Genomic DNA, 22,056 nt, shown 5'->3' with positions numbered 1-22,056 from the left:
CTCTCACTTCCAGCTAGGTTCTGTAAATTGGAGTGAGATTTTCAGGTCATGGCTTGATGAGTATTGTGGGGTCACATCTCCTGGACAGAGATAGCTCAACCTCATTTCACCCTTGGCACTAATAACCTGCTGTCTAAGCAGAATCAAAGTCCAAATCTCAAAGATAAATAGCAAAGAATCATTAGGGGACAATTCTGAACCCCGATACTGTCTTCGTGCCTCATTCAACCATCCTGTCTTCCATAGCACCTGTTGAGTGTGTTGTTGCTGACAGGCTGCCATGGAGAGTGTACGTTTATGAGCTGACACTCTGATTGCTGTGCAGTAAAGTGTTGACAGCTGTGGGAAGCAACACAGGCCACTGCTTAACTGATCCTTTTTAGTGGAAATTTCACCAATGACATTGCACACTTGTTTGTAGCTGGTTTCATGGGGGACCTGATATGGTGATAGTTCTATGTGCAATGGTGTTTAGCACAGAAAAAAAAGTGCAATCCAATCTCTAAATATTCACTATCAATAAAGCTATCTCTTGATTTTGGTCACAGTAATGCATGTGAAAAGTTCCCTTTCACATTTTTTGCCTGAATATTGCCTTCTGTTAGTGGGCTGCTCTTCACAGATATGAATGAAGAAAAGATGCTCCAACATCATAAACATTAAAGCTTAAACAATTTCACATCATTAGGATTGTGAGTTTAAATGTCAGACTTTATTCATTGTATACATTTTATATTTTGTTACTTTCTATATTTTCTAATATGATATTACCCTCTTCACAGACTAGTTGAAGTAAGAACTCTTGAACATTTAATACTCTCTTACTATTAAATGAAGGGATAGAATTGTTTATCCCCAATTTTGATTGAGGTATTTCAATCGTATAATGTTAATGAAGATTGACAGCATTGTGCAACAAAGGTTAACAAAGTTCAGTTTTTCAGTTATAAATAAGAAGATTTATGGTACTCTCTGCATGGGAGTATAATTAGATAAATTACAGTAACATAAAGGAAGTAATGGGATTTAATTTTTCTCTTTTCAGCAAATCGTCACCCAAGACCTACTGTAGTTAGCACCGTGATCCCTCCGAAAATTGTCACAACAACGGAGATAATGACCACCACGGCTGTTCCAAGCTCACCACAGTTTATTGGGCAGGGCAACACCGACAACATCATTCCTGTCTACTGTTCTATCTTGGCTGCAGTTGTGGTTGGACTTGTGGCTTACGTGGCTTTTAAACGGTTGGTTTTTCTTGAATCACTTTTTTAAAAAATTGGATAGATACCTTTGTCATGACATGATGCAAAGTCATTAATTTGCAGTGATAAGATATCTTTATTAGTCACATGTACATCAAAACACACGATGAAATGCATCTTTTGTGTAGAGTGTTCTGGGGGCAGCCCGCAAGTGTCGCCAATCAGTAATGTTGTAACTACTAGCATATGTAATATGGCGATATCCAGGACTTTAGACTTGATGTACTTTACATGTTATGAACATGTGAATTGGGAGCAGCAGTAGGTAACTCAGTCCTTTGAGCTTTCTCCGTCAGTCAAAATAATCATAACTGATCTGACTGTAACCTAAACACCGCATTCCCTTTCACCACCCTTTAATGAAAGGTATCGTAAACCCTAACTTTAACAAACACTCATGACCCGCAGAGAAAAAAATTCTTGCCTGACTTTTGCCTTAAATGGGTGATTCCTTATTTTTAAACAGTGAACTTAAGTTCTAGCTTCAAGAGAAAATTTCTTCCCCACATCCACCCTGTCAAGGCCCCTCAGAATCTTATATCTTACAAGCAAGTCATCTCACACTCTTGTAAACGCCAGCAAATATAAACCTTGTCTGTCCAATAGTTCCTCATGAGACAACTTTCCCATTTCTGGTATCAATCTAGTTACGGAAAAGCATCTGAAGTCTTGTTATAAATTAAAGTGTTTCTGGAGATCACTGTTGACCACTTAGTGTGATATGTGTTATACAGGAGGGATAGGATAAGATCCTCAGACTGTGCGTCCATTCATTATTTCTTGCTGGAGCTGTCACGACAAACCTACTCTATCAATTCTAGAATCTTCTGCCACTCACCCCTCTCCTGTTCCTCAAAGGTAGTCCTGCAAGTAAAGAAAGAAGCCATATTTGGTAGTTACTACACAGAATAACAACAATAACAGGTACACCATAGTGATCGTCACTCCCACCTCCACAATCATGTCCTCCACTCTCACCTCTACAGTTGTGTTCCTCAGTCTCACCACCTCAATTAAGTTCTGCCTTCCTGCCCTCACAATTGTGTTCCACATTTCAACCTCCATGAACTGATTACTCAGATCCACCTCACACGAGTACGTTCCTCAGCCCCATCTCTGTAATCATGGTCTTTAGTCCGATTTACAGAATCCTTTGCAGCAGTTGACCATCCCCTGAGAATTATAATCTGTTCAACACCTAATCTCATTTCTGCTTTCACAGTTTATTTGCCCATGCTCTGGTCCTACCCAGCTGCATCTTAAGTAAGATTTACAAACTGTATGTCCTTAATTAATAAATTATCTAAATCAGATTCTTTCAGTCTTTGAGTTTGCACTCGCAATATATAAAGTTTCTCTTCAAAGACCGGGTTCTTCTTTACTGAACTTTCCCTAGAATTACCTTGCAGAACCACTTATAATGTATTTTGCTGCCTATCTACTTTCCCCTCATAGTAGCGTCCACTTCCCTTTGCTGTTTCCCTCCATCACCTCCCTGTCTCCCATTCTTCCTCTTTGTAGAATGAGCTTGATTTGACGCTCCTTGTATCATGACTCCCCTGATCATTTTTCACAGATGGAACAGCTGTAAGCAAAACAAGCAGGGAGCCAATAACAGAACGGTGAATGAGACGCAGTCTCCAGAGGGGGAGAAGCTGCACAGTGACAGTGGAATCTCAGTCGACAGTCAGAGTCTACACGAGCAGCAGCAGAAGCAGCAGCAGCAGAAACAGCAGCAGCAGCAACAGCAGAGCCAAGGTAACGTCGGAACCGCACTGACGGAGCATCACTTTAATGAAAGTTCTGTCATCACAAGGCTGAGAGAGATTACGTATCACTTGCTTTCCTTCATAGAAGCATAGATATTGACAGGAGAGTGGGAGGCCATATCATGCCTGCATTGTGTCTTTGAAAGAGAGATACTGCTTGGCCTCTCATCCCTGCTTGATTTCCATAGCCCCGTAAGGATGAGATGAGGACAGATGTTCTGAGTAGTTAAGTACTAGATCCAAACATTTGCTATCCATTGGCAGGAAGCTCTTCTTATCTGGAATTTTGATTACAATATTAGCATGAATACAAAGAAGAAAATCCTGATCAATTTATCTCCCATGTTGTTAAAATTAGGACACATTTACTTCTTTTTAGAGTTCTTGGCTGGAAAATTGATAAAGGTCAAAGTGTATCAAGAGCTTACAAAAGGTTTTGTTTTCTTGTTAACAAGCTTGCATTCCAGTTGTTAGTCTACTGGAGCTCGGTTAAGTTGGGTCATTTGGGATTTCAAGAGGTGTTTTGTGTTAATCTGACAGTCGCAGTAGAGGTTCAGGGACCACAAGCTTTGGTTTAACACAAAATGCTGGAGGAACTCAAAGGGTCAGGCAGCATCTGTGGAGGGTGGAGAGTCGACGTTTTGGGTTGAGACCCTTCATTTGGACAGATGAAAGGTCTTGACCCAAAACGACAACTGTTCATTTCCCTCCACAGATGTTGCCTGACCAGCTGAGTTCCCCCAGCATTTTGCTTTTTGCTCCAGACTCCAGCATCTACAGTCTCCACAAGCTTTGGTTTACTTTACCAAATTGGTAGAGGTCTGATTAGTTGATCAGCTCAACCTCTGGGTTGCTGGAAATGTGCCCAATCCAACTAACCGGCATGGTTGGGCACATTTAGATCAGCATGCTGTTTGATATTGATCCATTCATAAACATGATTAAACAAGATAGATGAAACCTCAGCCTTGGATGAACATTAGATGTTGTGAAGATACTGAACTGTGAAACACAAATAATTATTTATAAAGCAGACCTTGTAAGTTGCTTCTCAGTGCTGCAGGATCGATCCATTTATTGTAAAATATAAAACTGCCTCAATCGCTGAAAAGCAAAAAAAAAATCCATTTATTTTAAAGAGTTAATTTTAATTAACTTAATTGGAAAATCTAATCCTGACAAGTCAGCAATGGTGAGCAAGGGGCTCGATTCACTCAGTTTGACAGAACAATGAGCATTTTTATCTTTTTAGGCAGTCCCCGATGATTGAGGAGGCTTTGCTCCCATTTCTGTTTTGCGGTTTGGAGGTGACTGATGAGGCCATTGTGGGCTGGTGGTTTGTGAGGTGTTGTGCTCCTTCCATCATTTATGCAGGGGCTTCTCTGCTCTTGAGGTTCTGAATGCCATTCTGAATATTCCTTCTCCACTTCGACCAATTGTGGGCCAGGGATTTCCTGGCATCAGTGGGGGTGTTCAAATTTTTTTCAGGCAGACTTTGATCTCATCCCTGAATCTTTTCCTCTGTCCACCTGGGAAAGTCTTCCCATGATAGAACTTATCAATAACCCCTATAACATTGCACTCCAGTAAAATAGCTTTACCACCAGATACTACAATGTATATTGTGCTGTCCCAAGTATAAGTTGTGATCTAGCAGCATGTTTGAAGTATAATTACTTAATAGCATTAATCCCAATTTAGTGATTGAGTACAGAGAAATCTTGGGTTAGTTTTGGTTTAACAAAATATTTTTGTACTGCATGTACAGATGGATTGAGAATACAAACAAGACGATGTTCTATTTTCATCCTTCAGCACATTTGATCACATGCTTATTTTCTTCTGCATCCACATGAAAACAATAAAATAGTCTCTGCTGAAACCTGGTTAAATTTACAAAATAAACCTGGATAAAAATCTGGTAAGGAATGAGCTGGGGAATTGTGTGAAGCGTAAACAAGAAGATTGCAAAATAAATGGACCGACCTGGTTTATTATGATCACATGAACTGAGATACAATGAAAAGCTTTTGCTTGTATGCCATCCAGACAGATCATTCCATACATCAGTACATCAAGGTAGACAATAACTGAATGCAGAATATAGTGTTACAGTTCCAGAGAAAGTGTAGGTAGACAAATAAAGTGCAAGGGCCATGACGAGGTAGATTGTCTTTGGGTTAGTCCTCCAGAGATTAAAGAATGAATAGATATAGAAATAGCTCTGCTACTTCCATTGGACAAACAGGGTAAATATTCCCCAGTACAGAAGATTGAGCATGTGATTAGAGTCTATTATATTTGGAATAGCGTTGCTTTTATTGTGATGTCTTGATAAGGAACCAAGTTCAAAGGCATTGAATTTAAATTATTTAATAGATTGTCATTCCATATGTACATGATTTGCTCACTTGGATTGGGACAATGATAATTTAGCTTGTCTAAATGGACAGATTCTAAAGCTACAAGAGCTTAGTGTAAGATAACTGTCAGGAGTAGTAACTGCAAGGTCTGACAGTGCAGCCTTGGAATATGCTGGTTATGTTACATTTGATTGAAAATACATTCCTAGGATAACCTTGCCAATGAAAGCTGATAGGGTTTTTGACAGAGGACCTGTCTTGTCTGCACAGTCAGTATATTATACTACATAATTTGACTTTGAGTTGAATATAAAAGAAAAGTGTTCCTGTTGTTTCATGACTCCTACAGTTGACTCTTCCTGTTGGCAGGAACCAGAATTTGGTTTTGTATTCTGGTCATTGACCAGTAATACGATTAAGCCTTCATTGCTGGTTATAGATTCATAGAATCATAGAGTTACACAGCACAGAAACAGGCCCTTCGGCCCAACTGGTCCATGCCGACCAAGATGCCCCATCCAAGCAAGTCCCATTTGCCAGGATTTGGCCCATTACCTTCTAAACCTTTCCAAATCATGTACCTGTCCAACTGTCTTTTAAAAGTTCTTATTGTACCTGCCTCAACTATTTCCTCTGGCAGCTCATTCCACATAGATACCACCCTTTGTGTAAAAAAAAAGTTGCCCCTCAAGTTCTTATTAAATCTTTCCCCTCTCACCTTAATTCTATGCCCTCTAGTTCTTGATTCCCCAACCCTGGGAAAAAGACAGTACATTGATCGTATCTATGCCCCTTATGATTTTATACACTTCTATAATATCACCCCTCAGTCTCCTGAGCTCCAAGGAGTAAAGTCCCAGCCTGTCCAACCTCTCCCTATAACTCAGTACCTTAAGTCCTGACAACATCCTTGTAAATCTTTTCTGCACTCTTTCCAGTTTAATAACATCATGGTTAACTTTGGAAATCCCCCTTCTTTCTTGAATGCTAGAAGTAGATGTCTATAGATGTTGCTGCTGATAAATGACATGAAAATTAAGAAGGAAACATCAGTAGCTTTATGAATCAGGTACCTATCTTTTTCAGTTGATGGTAACAATTTGAAACTGTCTTTGAAATCTGACCACCTGTGACCAACCAAGTGCTGTTAAGTAATGCCACCTCAATAAATGTGGGATTAATTTCCGAGAAGTAGCACCAACTAATGTCCACTATGGTTAGCAAAGCAAAGTAAGAACAAAGAAAAGCAGAACGGATGAGAGTGTACATCGGTAAAAGGGAATTGTTAACATGAGCAATTGTTCTGCATAAAGATCTTTCTATCAGATGAAATCAAATTTACTGCAATATTTTTCAGCATTATGCAATTGAAAATTGATTTTTTTTCCAGATTGCAACCTAATATCAACTATTACAGATCCGTTTTGCAACACTCTGGAAATATGATCATGTATTTCCTGACTTGAATCACTGCTATGCAACTGATGTGATCACATCAGTTGCACACAAAATGATATTATTTCCTGTACAGCTCTCCTTTTGGAACATTACAAGGAGACTTGGTCTTCATTATCCTGGAGCCAACCATTTTTGGTCACCGTTGGGACAATCACATTTAACTCTCTATAAGTCCCTCATATCCTTACCACACCACCCCCAACACAAAGCACCATTACTCTCAAAGTCCCAAGCTCTCTGACTCCCTGACCACCTGATCCGCCCTGATTCTAACCATCAGTCTCTTGAGGTCCCGAACAGAAGCTGTAATGTTCACCTCTTCCCCAACCCCCACAATATCGCCACTCCCCCTGTTGTGTCCCCATCATTACCCGATCACCAACCTGGGCTTTAATTCTCTTTGCAGACCTATGTGACCCACCCCATTTCCCACCAGTCTCCCCTCACCAACCGGCAGCTTCCTTGTCCTCTGCCTGCTGACTCTCCTACATTATGCACTGTGCTTCAATAATCCTTTATCTTGGAAATAATTCCATAGAAATTCCAGTATACTCAAAACCTCAGCGAAACAGCAAATAGGCTGGGATTTGGAGATCACTGACAGTCAGGCCTGAGCTTTGGCCAGGGGTTAGGGGGGGGCTTTGGAAAGGGCACAAGGAGCTGGTGTAGGGAAATATTTTGATGGCATTTGGTCTTTGGTTGAAATTAGGGAAAGAAACAACAGTATGACATTGGGAGGGAACCAAAACCAGCAGCACATTGTAAAGGGGGGGAGAGATTGTGGGGCTGGGGAGGCATCACTAGGGTCTGTGACACCACACATGGGCTTGGGATGGGAGCAGTGGAGTGCCCCAAGAATGAATGTATGTAATTTGACTTAGCTGCAGGCATTAGTTCATTGATTTGCTCACAAGATCTAGGTGTTCCAGGAATGTCTGGCAACAGGTTCCTCCAAGACATTGTGGTCCAAGTTCCCCTGCAATGCTCCAGAATGGAATGTTGCATGGAGAACAATGACATTCCCTGCCCCAAGATATACTGAGCTGGAAATGGTTATTCTCTTGTTTCACTCCCTGCAAGGAAACCAACTTTAGGTAATTGAATTTTGAGGCATATGTTCATGTATCATATTGTGGGAAAGAACACATAAGAAAGCATTAACTCTTGGGTGGTTTGACAATACTAACTTTCACATCAGCTCTGTAGGTTCTGTGTCATGTGGAGAGATCTCTAGTATTAAAATTCTGGAGTCTTCTTCTTGGATAGTTAGTACATTTCTCAATTATGCAAATTATATCAGCATTCATTTTAAACATGGGAATATGGTCATAGTTATCATTATCTCCATCATGTTTGCTAAAATTATTTTAATATTTATTTTGATATATTTTAGGAGAGAACAAGAAAGACAATCTAATATAAAGGGCATGGTTCTAAACAAAGCTGGGAACAGAGTGACCTAGATGAACGTGTGAATAATTTTTTGAAAAGAAAGAGATTAAAGGATACCTATGGTATCCTGGGCTTCATTGATTGAGAGATGGAGCACAAACACGAGAAAGTTGTGATGAACCTTTATAAAACCCCATTTTGGCTCGAAGTGGAGTGTTGCGTCTAATTCCAGTCACAGCATATTTAGGAAGGATGTAAAGGCTTTGAGTGGGTGCAGAAGGTTTCGTTGATGAGGGACCTATGAGGAAGGAAGGAGAAGCTGTGATTGTATTCCTTGGTTGAGAGCAGATGTGATCGAAGAGTGTAAAATAATGACGGGTCTAGGCAGAGCAGATAGGAAGAAAGGGTCAAGAACCAGATGAGACAGATTTCAGTTGATTGGCAAAAGAATCAAAGGTGACAGGAGGGAAAAAAAAAATTTATGCAATGATAGGTTAGCATCTGGAATGCATTTCTGACAGGGTGGTAGAGGCAGATTCAGTCTTGGTTTTCAACAGGAATTGGATCAGCGTTTGAGAGAAAAAATATTACAGAGTCTTTGAGTAAAGGTGGGAGAGTATTGTTCTTGCAGAGAGATTTCAAAGGGCCAGATGACCACTATCTGTACTGTACATCTCTGTGATTGTCACATTGGATAAAGTCCGAAGTTTGCTCCAGAATCACAATGGTAAGTGTGTTGAAGGTGGCTTTAAACATAGTCATGGAGTTGTACAGAACAGAACCAGGACCTTTAGCTCACCACTTCCACATTGACCTTTTTGTCCACCTACAATAACCCATTTGCCCACATTAGGTCTGTATTCTTCTATGCCCTGCCTATTCAAGTGCCTACCTAAATGTCTCTTAAATATAGTGATTGTGTCTGATTCCACCACCTCCTCTGGCAGTGAGTTCCAGATATCAGCCACTCTCTGTGCAAAAAAAAATTCCCTCAAATCCCCTTCCTCTCACCTTTAACCTACGCCCTTTTTTTTTAATACTCCCACGATGGGGAATAAACGATTCTGACCGTGTATCCTCTCTATGCCTATTATAACTTTATATACTTCCATCAGGTCAACACTCAGCCTCCTTCACTCCAGGGAAAAGAAATCCAGCCCATCCAATCCCTCCTCATAACTGAAGTCCTCCATTCCAGGTGAATCCCCTCTGCACTCTCTCCAGCACAATCACACCCTTCCTATATTGGGGTGACCAGAACCACACAATACTCCAAGTGCTGTCTAACCAGTGTTTTGTGAAGTTGCAACATAGCACCCCAATTTTTATATTCTAGGCCTTGACCAATGAAGGCAAGCATGCCGAAGGCCTTCTTTAGCAACTTGTCCATCAGTGTTGGCACTTTCAGGGAACAATGGACCTGAACCCCAAGGTCCCTTTGTTCATCAACATTCCTTAGTTCCCTTCCATCTACTATATATGTCCTGTCCTACCCTTATTTGACTTCCCAAAATGCATCACCTTGTACTTATTGGGATTACATTCCATCTGCCACGCTCCACTCAACTTTCCTTCTGACATACATTCTGCTGTGGCCTTAGATGACTTTTCTCACTTATCCACAACTCCACCAATTTTATGTCATCTGTAAACTTACTAATCATACCTCTTACATTCACATCCAAGTCCCCAATATATATCACAAACAACAGGGGTCCCAGCACTGATCCCTGGCACAGACTCCCAATCAGAAAGGTATCCTTCCATAACCATCCTCTGCCTCCTATCACCAAACCAATTTTAGATTCTATTAGCCAGTTTGCCTTGGATCCCCTGTGTCTTAACCTTATGGACCAGCCTACCATACAAGATCTTGTCAAATGCCTGACTAAATTCCATATAGACAACATCTACCACCCTCCCTTCATCAATCTTCTTAGTTACCTCTTCAAGAAATTCTACTAAATTAGTGAGACAGGAGTTCCCTTGTGCAAAGCTATGCTGACTATCCTTGATTAGCCCCAGCCTTTTCAAAAGCACATAAATCCTATCCTTTAGAATTTTCTCCAATAAGGCTCACTGGCCTGTAGTTACCTGGCTTATCCCTGCTGCCCTCCACAAATAAAGAAACAATATTAGTCTTCTAGTAACTTGCCTGTGGCTAATGAAGATGCAAAAATCTCCACTGGGGCCCCAGCTATCTCCTGCCTTGCCTCCCATTGTATCCTGGGATTGATCTCATCCAACCCTAGGAATTTAACAAGTCTTATGCATTGCATGGCATCAAACATCTCCACCTTCTTAATACTGACACAGTCCAGACTATCAACTTAACCCTCCCTGAACTCACTATTTACCATGTCCTTCTCCCTGGTGAATACAGATGAAAAGTATTAATTTAGGAGCTCATCCACATCCCCCGGCTCCAGAATCAGAATCAGGTTTATTATCACTGACGTGTGTCATGACATTTGTTGTTTTACGGCAGCAGTACAGTGCAAGACATAAAGACATAAAAATTACTATAAGTTACAAAAATAAATAAATAGTGCAAAGAGGAATAATGATGTAATGTTCATGGGTCATGGACCGTTTAGAAATCTGATGGCAGAGGGGAAGAAGCTGTTCCTGAAATGTTGAGTGTGGTCTTCAGGCTCCTGTACCTCCTTCCCAATGGTGGTAACGTGAAGAGGGCATGTCCGGGTGGTGAGGGTCCTTAATGCTGGATGCCGTCTTCTTGAGGCACCGCCTCTTGAAGGTGTCCTCGATGGCAGGGAGGGTCGTGCCTGTGATTTAGTTGGCTGAGCCTACAACCCCCTGCAGCCTCTTTCGATCCTGTGCATTGGAGCCTCCATACCAGGTGATGATGCAACCAGTCAGAATGCTCTCCACTGTACATCTGTAGAAATTTGCAAGTGTCTTTGGTGACCACTGTTTCCCTGGCTACCCACTTGCTCCTGATACATTTACATAATGTATTGGGATTCTCCTTAATGTTACTTGCCAAGGATATTTCATGGCACCTTTTTGCCTTCCTAATTTCTTTCTTAAGTTTTCTCCTACACCCTTCAGTTACCTGTACCAATCCTTTATTTTTCCTTTTTTTCCTGTTCAAACCTTCAATATCCTTTGTCATCAAAGATTCCCAAATCTTGCCATCATTACCTTTCGTCATCACCAGAACATGCTGGCCCTGAACTCTTACTAACTCTCTTTTCACATACTCCCACTTCTCTGATGTTGTTTTACCTGTAAGCATCTGCCTCCAATCTACATTCGCCAGGTCCTCTCTTATTCTATTGAAATTAGCCTTCCCCAAATTTAGGACCTTAACTTGAGGACCAACTTTATCTCTTTCCTGAACTATCTTGAAACTTATAGAATTATGGTCACTGTTCCCAAAGTGTTTTCCCAATGACACTTCCACCACTTGTCCAGTTTCATTTCCTAAAATAAGATTAAGTACTGCCCTGTCTCTAGTGGGACTCTCCACACATTGCTTCAAAAAACTTGCTTAATTTACTTAATAAATTCAGCCCCGTCTAAGCCCTTGCATTAAGACAATCCCGGTAAATGAAGTTAAAATCCGCCACTACTACAGCCCCTTGCCCTTACGCCTTAGAGAGGAAGCTCTAGGATTGCCATCCACAGACAATGGAGAGACTTCAATATAAAGGGCAGGCACCTCATCTTTGATCATGATCATTACATTATTTGTGAGAAAGATAACTGAGTCACCTTTGTCTGTATAGTGTTCAAATCTGTGAATATAATGCCTTCACCACTATGTAACCAAACAGACCCATAATAAACTGCTACAGGATTCTTTCTGGTCGGTGCTGTTCAACCTGGAATGCAGCTTAAGGGCAAACCACCAAAGCAAAACCCTCAACTAAATTGTAAACAGCTCACTAACATTTTGACACTGATGCTCTCAATTAAGGTTTGAACCCTGCAATTTTCTTGCTGGGTCACCATTATTATAGGATGAGGTTGGATCTGGAGTTATGATTTGGGAATTGACTTCAGTTTCCTATCATTCATGTAAAGCAGTGAGCAGTAGAAGGTCCTGGGAAACAAGTCTGAATGTGGTCACTGAGAAAACCAGCAGAACCAAATTATAACTGGTTCTACGTACTGGTGTAGGGAAGGGGGAATACAATCATTGTAGGATCATTTAAACACAGTGCCATAAAGTTGTCTGATCCATTTCAAAGAATGTATGTAGTACAACAATTATCCAATTTGTTGATACCATTTTAATTCTCAAACACATCATCTAGGGTTTGTTGTATACTTTCTGGTTCTGTCTTCTTTATAATCTGTATTGAATGTGCTAAAGTTTTTTTTTGTCTTTCAGTTTGCAAATTGTAATTTGCATTGATTTTAAATTGGAAATAACAGATTTCAGTGTTCCCAACTGAGTATTCGTGCTCCAATGAAACAATGTCATTAATAACCTTTTTCAAATTCAAACAAGTGCAGAGACCTAACTCTAAGAGAGCTTTGTAAATTACACTATCATGACTACAGATTAAAAATGGTGCATGGGCCAAGTGTGAACAACCCTGATCTACAGGCTTTTGAAATGCAGGATTAAAATCCCCAACTTCTTCCTAATTTTTCCCCATCTGCTGTTAAATTGCATTATGGGTCAGAAACTTCACCTGGATTTCTGGCCTAGAAAAATATTGCAAATTTAACATATATAAGCTTAGAGCTTATTCAAGCAGAAAAAAATGCTATAAGCTCTTGCATGGACTCCAAGGGTTATAGCCTCACACGGCACAAAATGAAGGAGATAAAACAATGACTTATATTGTGAAATAAGAGGATCACACAACAAGGGCCACAAAGACACTGCAGACAAAGACATTGTATCCAAATCACCTTACTCTTTAGTTGCAGTTTAGCTTAAAATGACCAGAAGTACCTTTTCTATTTTACTTAATATATTAAATATCCCTATCAAAACCTCTTGGCTCAAAGAATGAAGTTCCACAGATCTATAGTTTCACAGATCTATTTCTATAAAATATTTTTAATTAATGGTCAAATTTGGCTAACATTCCAAACTAACTGAAATATTCTTTCCTAATTTTATGTAGCAATGTCTAGTGACATTGCATTGGGATTCTTGCCCATGTATAGTCTCCAGGTGAGGTAGCTAAAGAACAGGAAATAATTGGAATAAGATATCAGTACCTGGTAGTCTTCATGTGTATCTATGCAAAGTAAATGGAGAATCTGGATTGAATTTGTGGAAGTGCACCACATGTGCACAAACATGATTGTATCATAGGTAAAACTCAGTCACGTAACATGCAAAAATGTGGCATAATGCAAAAGATTTCCTATGCCATATACTTCGATTTTGTTGACAAGATTACCCTCTACAGTGATTGACTGTACATGGACAGATAATTCTCAAACAAAGTGGGAAAGGTCACAGCAAAAATTACTCTTCAAATGCACAGAGAATAAAACCAGAAGGATTATAGTAAATATTAATGTAGAAAAAATTGCACCTTGAATTAGAGTCATGGAGTCACAGAGTCCTACAGCATGTAAACAGGCCCTTCAGCCCATCAGGTCCATGTTAACCATCAAGCACGCATTTACACTAATCCTATTTCATTCTCTCAACATTCTTCGAAACTTTGCCCCAGATTCTGTCACTTGGCTGTACACAGGGGGCAACTTACAATGGCCAATTGTGGGAGGAAACCAGAGAACCCTATGCACAAGAAGGATGTGATTAAGCTAGAGATGGTGCAGAAAAGATTCACAAGGATGTTGCCAGGACTGGAGGGCTTGAGTTATAAGGACAGACTGGATAGGCTGGGACTGTTGTCCCGGGAGTGAAGAATGCTGAGGGGTGACCTTACAGAAGCTTATAAAATCATGAGTGGTAGATGGTTACAGTCTTTTACCCAGCGTAGAGGAGTGTAAAGCTAGGGACCCCAAGTTTAAGGTGAGGGGGAAAGATTTAAAGGTGACCTGAAGGGCAAGTCTTTCATAAAGAGGGTGGTAGGGATATAAAATAAACTTCCAGAGGAAGACATTGAGGCAGGTATAATTTTAATGTTTAAAAGACATTTAGACAGGTGCATGGATTGGAAAGGTTGAGAGGGATATGGGCCAAACACAGGCAAATGGTGCTAGCTTAGATAGGTACCTTTGTTGGCATGGATGAGTTGGGCCAAAGGGTCTGTTTCCATGCTGTATAGCTCTATAACCCAGGAGAAACCCAAGCATTCACTGACAGCTCTGGAGATAAGTATTGAATGCAGGTTCACTAGAGGTGTGAGGCAGCAAACTGCACTGTTGAGCAGAAGGAAGTATTAGAGAAGGTTAATGATTAGAATACTTGCAAACATTGATTAGAGGTACAGAAGAGGTTAGCATGCTACATAGGAATAGTCATTGGTGCTCTCGTCCCTTGTGTCTTTTCCACTAACACCAGGATCATTGACACTTGCTCATTCCAAAGAACTGCGTACGAAAGAGAAGATCAAACTGTTAGAAGCACAGAGGAGGGAATGTTTCTAATGGTGCACTTGATGCACGTGGAATACCAGGACATTTATGAAGAAACTAAACAGTACCTGCATAAGACTGCTCAGGGAAGCCTTAGCCAGAAAGAATACCCATGGGAGCATTAGAACAACAATAGTAATAAAGTATAACTGGCTGAAATGGCATTGATGACTTCCACATTCGTTCTGAAATAGTTACGGGGCAATCCTTTGGTTCAGTTGTTCAATTGTTTTTCCAGCAGTAAAACAAAAAGATGCTGTCGACATTTAGCCTCATGTTGGAACATACGTCATAATATAACCAAAATTTGATAGTACTTCATGCTGATGGGGTGAAGCAGAGAAATATTCTTTTCCATGTCATGGTTGTTATTTGACTAGCTGGAACTATTCATGGAGAAACTAAGAGCAATTTACAGACATTAAATGTAGAAATGATCAAAGCTGAATGAGTTTCAGCTGAGGAAACAGTGCTCAACAGGCTTGGTTACCAATGCAGCTGTTAGCATTGCCTCACAGTTCTAGTAACCCAGTGCGATCCTGACCTCCATTGCTGCCTGCACAGAATTTGCGTGTTGTCCCAGTGACCATGTGGCTTTCCTGGGGGAGCTCCAGTTTCCTCCTACCCCCCAAAAACATGCAGGTTGGTTAATTAGCTACTGTAAATTACCCCTTAATATAGGTAAATGGCAAAACAGTCAAAGGTGAGTTGATGGAACAACACACACAAAATGTTGGAGGAACTCAGCAGGTCAGGCAGCATCTGTGGAGGGAAATAAACAGTCGACGTTTCAGGTCGAGACTCCTTATCAGGAGCCTTCAGGACCCTTTATCTCAACTTGAAGCGTTGACTGTTTATTTCCCTCCATAGATGCTGCCTGACCTTCTGAGTTCCTCCAGCATTTTGTGTGTGTTGCTCCAGACTCCAGCATCTGCAGAATCTCTTGTGTGAGTTGATGGATATGTGAGAGAATAGATTGCAGGGTTACAGGGAAATACAAAGGGGAACTTAACTAATGGGATTGCTCTGCTGGGAGCTGGCATGAATCCAGTGGGCTGAATGGCTTCCTAGGTCCTGGTAAGTAAGTAAAATAAATGATTTATGGGATCTTTAAACCCATTCCTTGTTTGGATGTTGAAATTTCCCAGAGCCTTTAATCCATAGAGAGCAAAAACTTTAATATAGAAATAAATGTTCAGAATTATATTTGTTGAGCTGCATCTGCAGGTTTAACGTAATCAAATGTCCAAACTTCTTCTAAAATACCACATTCCTCCAACTAAAATTTTTGAAATTGATTAGTAATCAGTAACCCTAATCACTACTTCAGTATAGCAACACTATGACCACTTTGACCACTTTGCACTACAATGGACTTCGGTTTATTTGTTCCAATTGTGTTCTTTCTTGTATAATTTTGTATAATTAATATTTGTGTTTTTCTGGTGAACGTTGTGTATCTGATGCTATGTGCCTGTGATGCTGCTGCAAGTAAGCTTTTCATTGCACCTGTGCATACATGTACTTGTGCATGTGACAATAAACTCAACTTTGACTTTAGATGCATCTCCAGAAACAAATGCAAAGGGAAACTGCTGATGTTGTTCAGACCTGGCAATAATATGGCTTACTCTGCCCAATGAAGCCAGCGAATGGGAGGCAGGGGGTCACCTACTGGGCATTGCAGCTTGCAGTAATGCCTACTGATCACAAACCATGTATAATCCCAATGTGGAATACGTTAAAAGCTGCCAGTGTTGCACCACAGATTGGATCTAAATGATCACAACAGATGAGAGCTGGGGGATTAAGAGTACTCTAATTGAAAGTTTTAAAGGTACATATTGGAGAAGGAACTTGAGTTAATGAAGCTCACTGAGGGACCATGATGGTGTGAAAGAGAAGGATTTGGCCTCATGAAATGGAAGTTGGAAAGCATTCTATTTCCCAGATAATTCAGACAACTGTATGAAGCATATTGTTAACCTGTAGGATTAATTGTGTAAACAGTAGCCACGTTATTGCTGACAAAACTCATGAAATAATGTTTAAACAATATGATTCAATTGTCCAAGGAAACATGATCAAATCATAAGTATCTCAGAGGATACTTATTAAATCTGATTGAACCAAGTGACACTGGTCAAAGGACAAACCTTCAGTTTCACAGGTAAACCTCAAATGACTGGATTTTGCGCATGAGTTTTCTACTTATGTCGATCTGACCTATCTTCATGTCATGCATATTAATTGCTTCAAATTTCTGAATTATTTTTTCTCCTGTAGTTGAAAATAAGAGCAGCTGTATGGATTGAAATTTGGACCTAAAATTTGCAAGTCTAATTTGAATATCTAAAATTTAACTGCATTTATTTAGCAGTGGAAAAGGAACTGATATAGAGAGAAAAATATAATTGAAGTTGTGGTTACTCAAGGATACTGCTGTTCTATAGATATATTTCTATGTGGTGTGGAATGGAACAAAATTGTTCTTTTTTGAGGTTGGTTTTCAAGTGATGCATAAATGCCTTGTTTCAATTTACTGTCAACAAATCTCCTGTCACCACTCATTCACCACTCAAAGCTATCAGTACCTAGTGTGACACAGCTCGAAGTGCTGTGCCCAGGCACAATCCAAGTTTGCCAGGTCAGTGTGTACAATCTAATGACGTCCCTCCACAATTTAACCAGATTTGGTATAAAACATGCTTTTGCCACATATTAAATTTTAGTGATAAAGTTGCATTCTGTTTACATAGTTTACATTCTGGTTGCTTGCTTCTTGGACTTAAATAGAGAACATTCTTGTTTTTATAAAGGCTTAGCAAAGGTTAATTCTTTTGTTAATTATTATTGAACTACACTGACTGTACCAACGTCACTGTCTGTTCCAAATGGCAGTGATTGTTACTTGTGCTCTCGAGTCGGTGGCATTATTTATGCCTTTATCCATTTTAACTGGGAACTTAGAAAACCCATGAGCAGTGAAATTAGACTTGGACAGAGCACGAAACAAGCAGAATCATATTTGCTTCCTCTTAAACAACATACCTGATATTCAATTCTTTGTGACTTTTAGTAAGTTTTTTCGGTATGATATCAAGAAAGACAACTGAACCTATGCAACACTTGCATTGTAATTAAAAATAATTGCTGGCCACTTTATTTCTGTGAAACTGTCCCTAGCTGTAGTTCTGATCTCAACAATTGGCAGTAATACATTTCCTGGAAAAATTAAATTCTGGCTATTAAATGCAATTTACTTTGTTATCCTGTCCTGTTGCTCTACAATTAAATGCCTCAGCATTGAACATCAGAACATATAATCATCCACTGGAAGCAGATGGCCTGTTTCAACTACTTGACAGGTCATTTGCTTTTGCAAAAAAAAAGCTGTCAGGTGCAAGCAGACACTTCGATATTCAGCTGTCAATTCACGACCCCAAACATTGGCAGTCTGGTCGTCAAAATCTAGACATCGCTCATCTCGTTCCTGTCTTTGCATTGGTTCTGCAGCCCCTGGGGCTCTGTATTTGTGACAGTGGAGGGGAAGCTATTGAAATTTCATGGCCAGCGTGTCTTCAAATCTTACTCAATGAAAGCTTGTTTGTGAAAATCAGCTAACTTTACCTGCAAACATATATCAGGCTGAGCCAGTTGAAATACAAGATTCCCCAGCTGTTATGGCAGGATTTCAATCCCTGCCTCGGTAGTATTAGTCCAGCCTTCTGGGGTCCTAGTGCAGTAACATAAGGAATTCTCCTTCTCATTGTGTCTAATGATCTTCACCCACTAGTCAAGGGGGCAGTGGGGATGACAGGTGAGGGATAGAAGAATGGAATGACAGATTGAAGTTTATGTAAGTTCACTAAATTTCTTTATCCCCAGCATGAGTCATTGATGCAGTATCAGCTTCAATGATCAATCAGACTTATATTTCTAAAGTATCAAAAACAATTTTTTCTAGATAATAGTTAAAGCGTACTGCTTTGAAATTCAATCACAAAACTCTCTTTTTTAATGTTATGTGATTGACGATCAATTTTTTTTTTGGAGAGATTTTCAGGTAGTCTTTTGTCACTTTGGAAATTTGACTGGACAGTCCCTGGAGGACGTCACCTATGCTGCACTGATGAGGTTTGGACTCCTTTTGGAGCACTGTGGGGGAACTCAGACTATTCTGTGAGCATTCCCAGTGTAACTAGGTCTTCTCAATGAAACAGTATTTTGGGAGTCTTCTCAGTTACCCTCCATTGTTCTGGCCCTATCACTTCCCTCCCCTGCACCTTGAGATCCACTGAGAGGCCAGCACCTCAGCCATGAAGCTTCTTTGTACCATCCCCCCACCCCCTTCCCTCAAGGTCCCAAACCCTCTTCACTCTCACCCTACCACTCCACCCAAAAACAGCATAGGGCTCTATCAACCTCCCCACCCTAAGCAAAAACACAGGCCAGAACCCCACCTAGTCGAGCCTCAGACTATACGACTGGGAGGCACATATTCAGGGATACAATGACATTTACAGCTCGTGGCTCTAGCTTCACTAGAATTTCCAGCCCACTCTATTTTAACCTTTGTGATGGAAGCAAATAGCAACCTACAACACACCCTAAAGCAGAACTGTTATCTTTTAAATTAACAAATCAAGAAATAAATTTCCACTTGGTATTGAAAATCTGTGTCCTGAACCCAACATTGAATAATGTTTTATAGAGCTTGTTTGCCCTTGAATTATATCTGATACTATCAGACGGAGATTAGGCACAAAGCCTTTTGACATTTATTTGCATATCCTTCCAGAGAAACACCAGAAAATGGGAGTGAAGACTGAGTCCCTGATTTTCCTCTTCATTTTGCTTATTTTTTGACTCCTCATAAGCAGGAGGATTGAGGAAAAGCAGGTCCATATTTCTTCTTCTCAATGTTTTCTGAATTTCAATAAAACAATTACAAGTAAATTAAAGAGATGCAGTGAATGTGGCATAACATTGATATATAATTTAAAAAAAACTGCCAGCCAAGTAATTTCAGTAAAACTATCCTTAATTGTGGATCGCATTCCCTCCCTCTCATCAATTAACAATAATGCATTTGCTGGAAGTATTCAAACATGACTATTCAATGCAATTTAAATTGTTGCTCAGTGATCAAGGCTCTCAGCAATGCATTTACTGAAAACAGATGGCTTGTTTCAATCATTCATGGGGTTTTTTGTTTATGCAAAATGACCTGTCAGGTGCAAGCAGGCTGTTCAGTATTCAGCTAACAAGTGACTTCATAAGAAGAACACAGAAACAGGGTTTTCCAAGCTATGGTCCTGAACCTTGAGTTCCAGCCCTCGACACCAGGGCATCACTCACCTCATCCCTGACTTTGCACAGGGTCTGAGCCCCTGCTGTTGGTTTCAGTGAAATTAAAGCTGTTGAAATTTCAGGCTCTTAAAATCTAAGTCACTAAGAGCAGAATATCAGTTAACTTTACCTGCAAACTTCCGTCAGGCTGAACCAGTTGAAATACATTCACTACAGACAACAATGTACTGAATGGTATTTACACATTGTTTAAAACAGATGCAGTCTCAGACTCTGACCAATATGTTAATAATGGAAACAGTAAGGGTCATCTTAACTGTTGCCAATATTGGATCAGCCACTTCCCCCCCCACCTCTCCTGATTTTGCTTCCTCTGACTCTATTGAATGCACAATGATCAAAAGTGACACCCAACAAATGTCATTTGTGATCATTTACATGCATGGAAAGTATCCACTAATTATACAAATCTTGACTTTTCCCTTTAACAATGGTGATCTTAAAAATATTGAGTTGCAAGAATGTCTTTGATTTTCTATAAATGTGGTTTATATTAAAATAATAGGTTGTGGACTGTTGGCTAAGCATATGGTCTTGTATTTTTGCGTTTTCTGAAGGCTCCTTTGAAGCACCTGTCACAACTTCTTTACAAGCAGCAACGTTAACTGCCCCATTTATCTCTTTCACAGGTCTTTTTATTAAGCAAGTCCATCAGTTAATCTTGCCACACCCCTTCCCATCCCTCTCGTACATACAACACTAACTACAGGTCAACAATCACTGCTCCTCTCTGTGTTTCCCTATCGAATGTTGGTCCTGTCACAGCCCAGCTCCTCCTCCCTACCCATAATCTTACACTAGACATCTCAGGAAGGAAGCTATGCAGCTATGGCAGGTTGTCTGACATGTTGCTGGAAGTTGAAAACAAAAAAAAGAATATTTTTTATATACTGTATATATCAACAGGTTAAAAATAGAAGTGATGTTTGAAATGAAGTCATGGCAATACTGACAAAATTATATATGCTGGTTTTGAGAAAATGTTAATATGTTTCTGTTTTTTTAGTTCAATTCATTTGACTTTTTATTCTTACTTCATTGTTCTTAAATATTTGGCTTTAGAAGTAAATATTAATGTTAAAAGTACTGATCATAATTGGATAAAAGTGTAAAATTAACAACAGGCAATAAATTATTAACTCAGTGATCCTCAGTACTCTGATTTTTGTCTCTCTTTTTCCTGGAGATACTTAATCTGCCACTATTCACTGTTGTTCTACTGGTTGCAATCATCCTCTGCTACCCCATCCAAATGCCCTTTATTAATTCATGAGCATTCACCTTGAATGCTGGATGGGATGTTTGGCTGTGGAGGATAACTCCAGGCATACCACAGGCTTCCCTACTCTGTCTTTGTATGTACATACTTCCTGGTTTAGGAGTCCATATGAGCAGAAACTTCAGGTAGTTTTCCATAATCTTAAATTGCTTCATCTGGTTTATAGACTACAATAATAAAAACAAAAAATGCTGGAAACACTCAGCAGGTCAGGTCAGCATCTGTGGTAAGAGAAACAGAATTAATGTTTCAGTTTAAGGGCCCTGTCTCAGCGTAAAAAAGCAAGCTAGTTTTAAGTTGCAGGGAGAATTGGGGAGTGATGGATAGGACAAAGGAAATCTGTCAGATAAGTAACTCCAGTGTTGGTCAGACAGGGGTAAGCTCAAGATCACAGACTTGGGAATGTCCTGCATTGAATATTTTGGAAAGAATAGTCTACCTCTAAATTATTGGCTAACACCATCATATCACTACAACTGTGCAAATGTTATGTCTTCTATCTAATGTGTGCTGCATTGTAACTGCTGTTGGCCATTCTCCAACTATAATCACCAGCAGTCAAGAGTGGAACTATACATTCATGTCCACATTCATGTGGCTTGGCATTGCCTCCACCC

At 40.0% G+C, this 22,056-nt stretch overlaps 1 protein-coding gene across 2 annotated transcripts in view; it reads left to right on the top strand.

Annotated features, from left to right (window-relative positions):
* LOC127583121 (tumor necrosis factor receptor superfamily member 16-like) overlaps window positions 1-22,056 on the top strand; it is a 114,640-nt gene that overhangs the window by 90,146 nt on the left and 2,438 nt on the right. For both annotated transcript variants that reach the window (XM_052038895.1, XM_052038894.1), the window contains 2 exons: window positions 1,046-1,247; window positions 2,842-3,023. In XM_052038895.1, the coding sequence (XP_051894855.1) occupies window positions 1,046-1,247; window positions 2,842-3,023 (384 nt within the window). The remainder of the gene's footprint in view (window positions 1-1,045; window positions 1,248-2,841; window positions 3,024-22,056) is intronic.

The sequence above is a fragment of the Pristis pectinata genome, chromosome 25 (assembly GCF_009764475.1).
Source record: "Pristis pectinata isolate sPriPec2 chromosome 25, sPriPec2.1.pri, whole genome shotgun sequence".
NCBI classification, from domain to species: Eukaryota; Metazoa; Chordata; class Chondrichthyes; order Rhinopristiformes; family Pristidae; genus Pristis; species Pristis pectinata.
The sequence above is the reverse complement of the archived record's forward strand: the minus strand, read 5'-3'. Positions and strand labels throughout refer to the sequence as shown.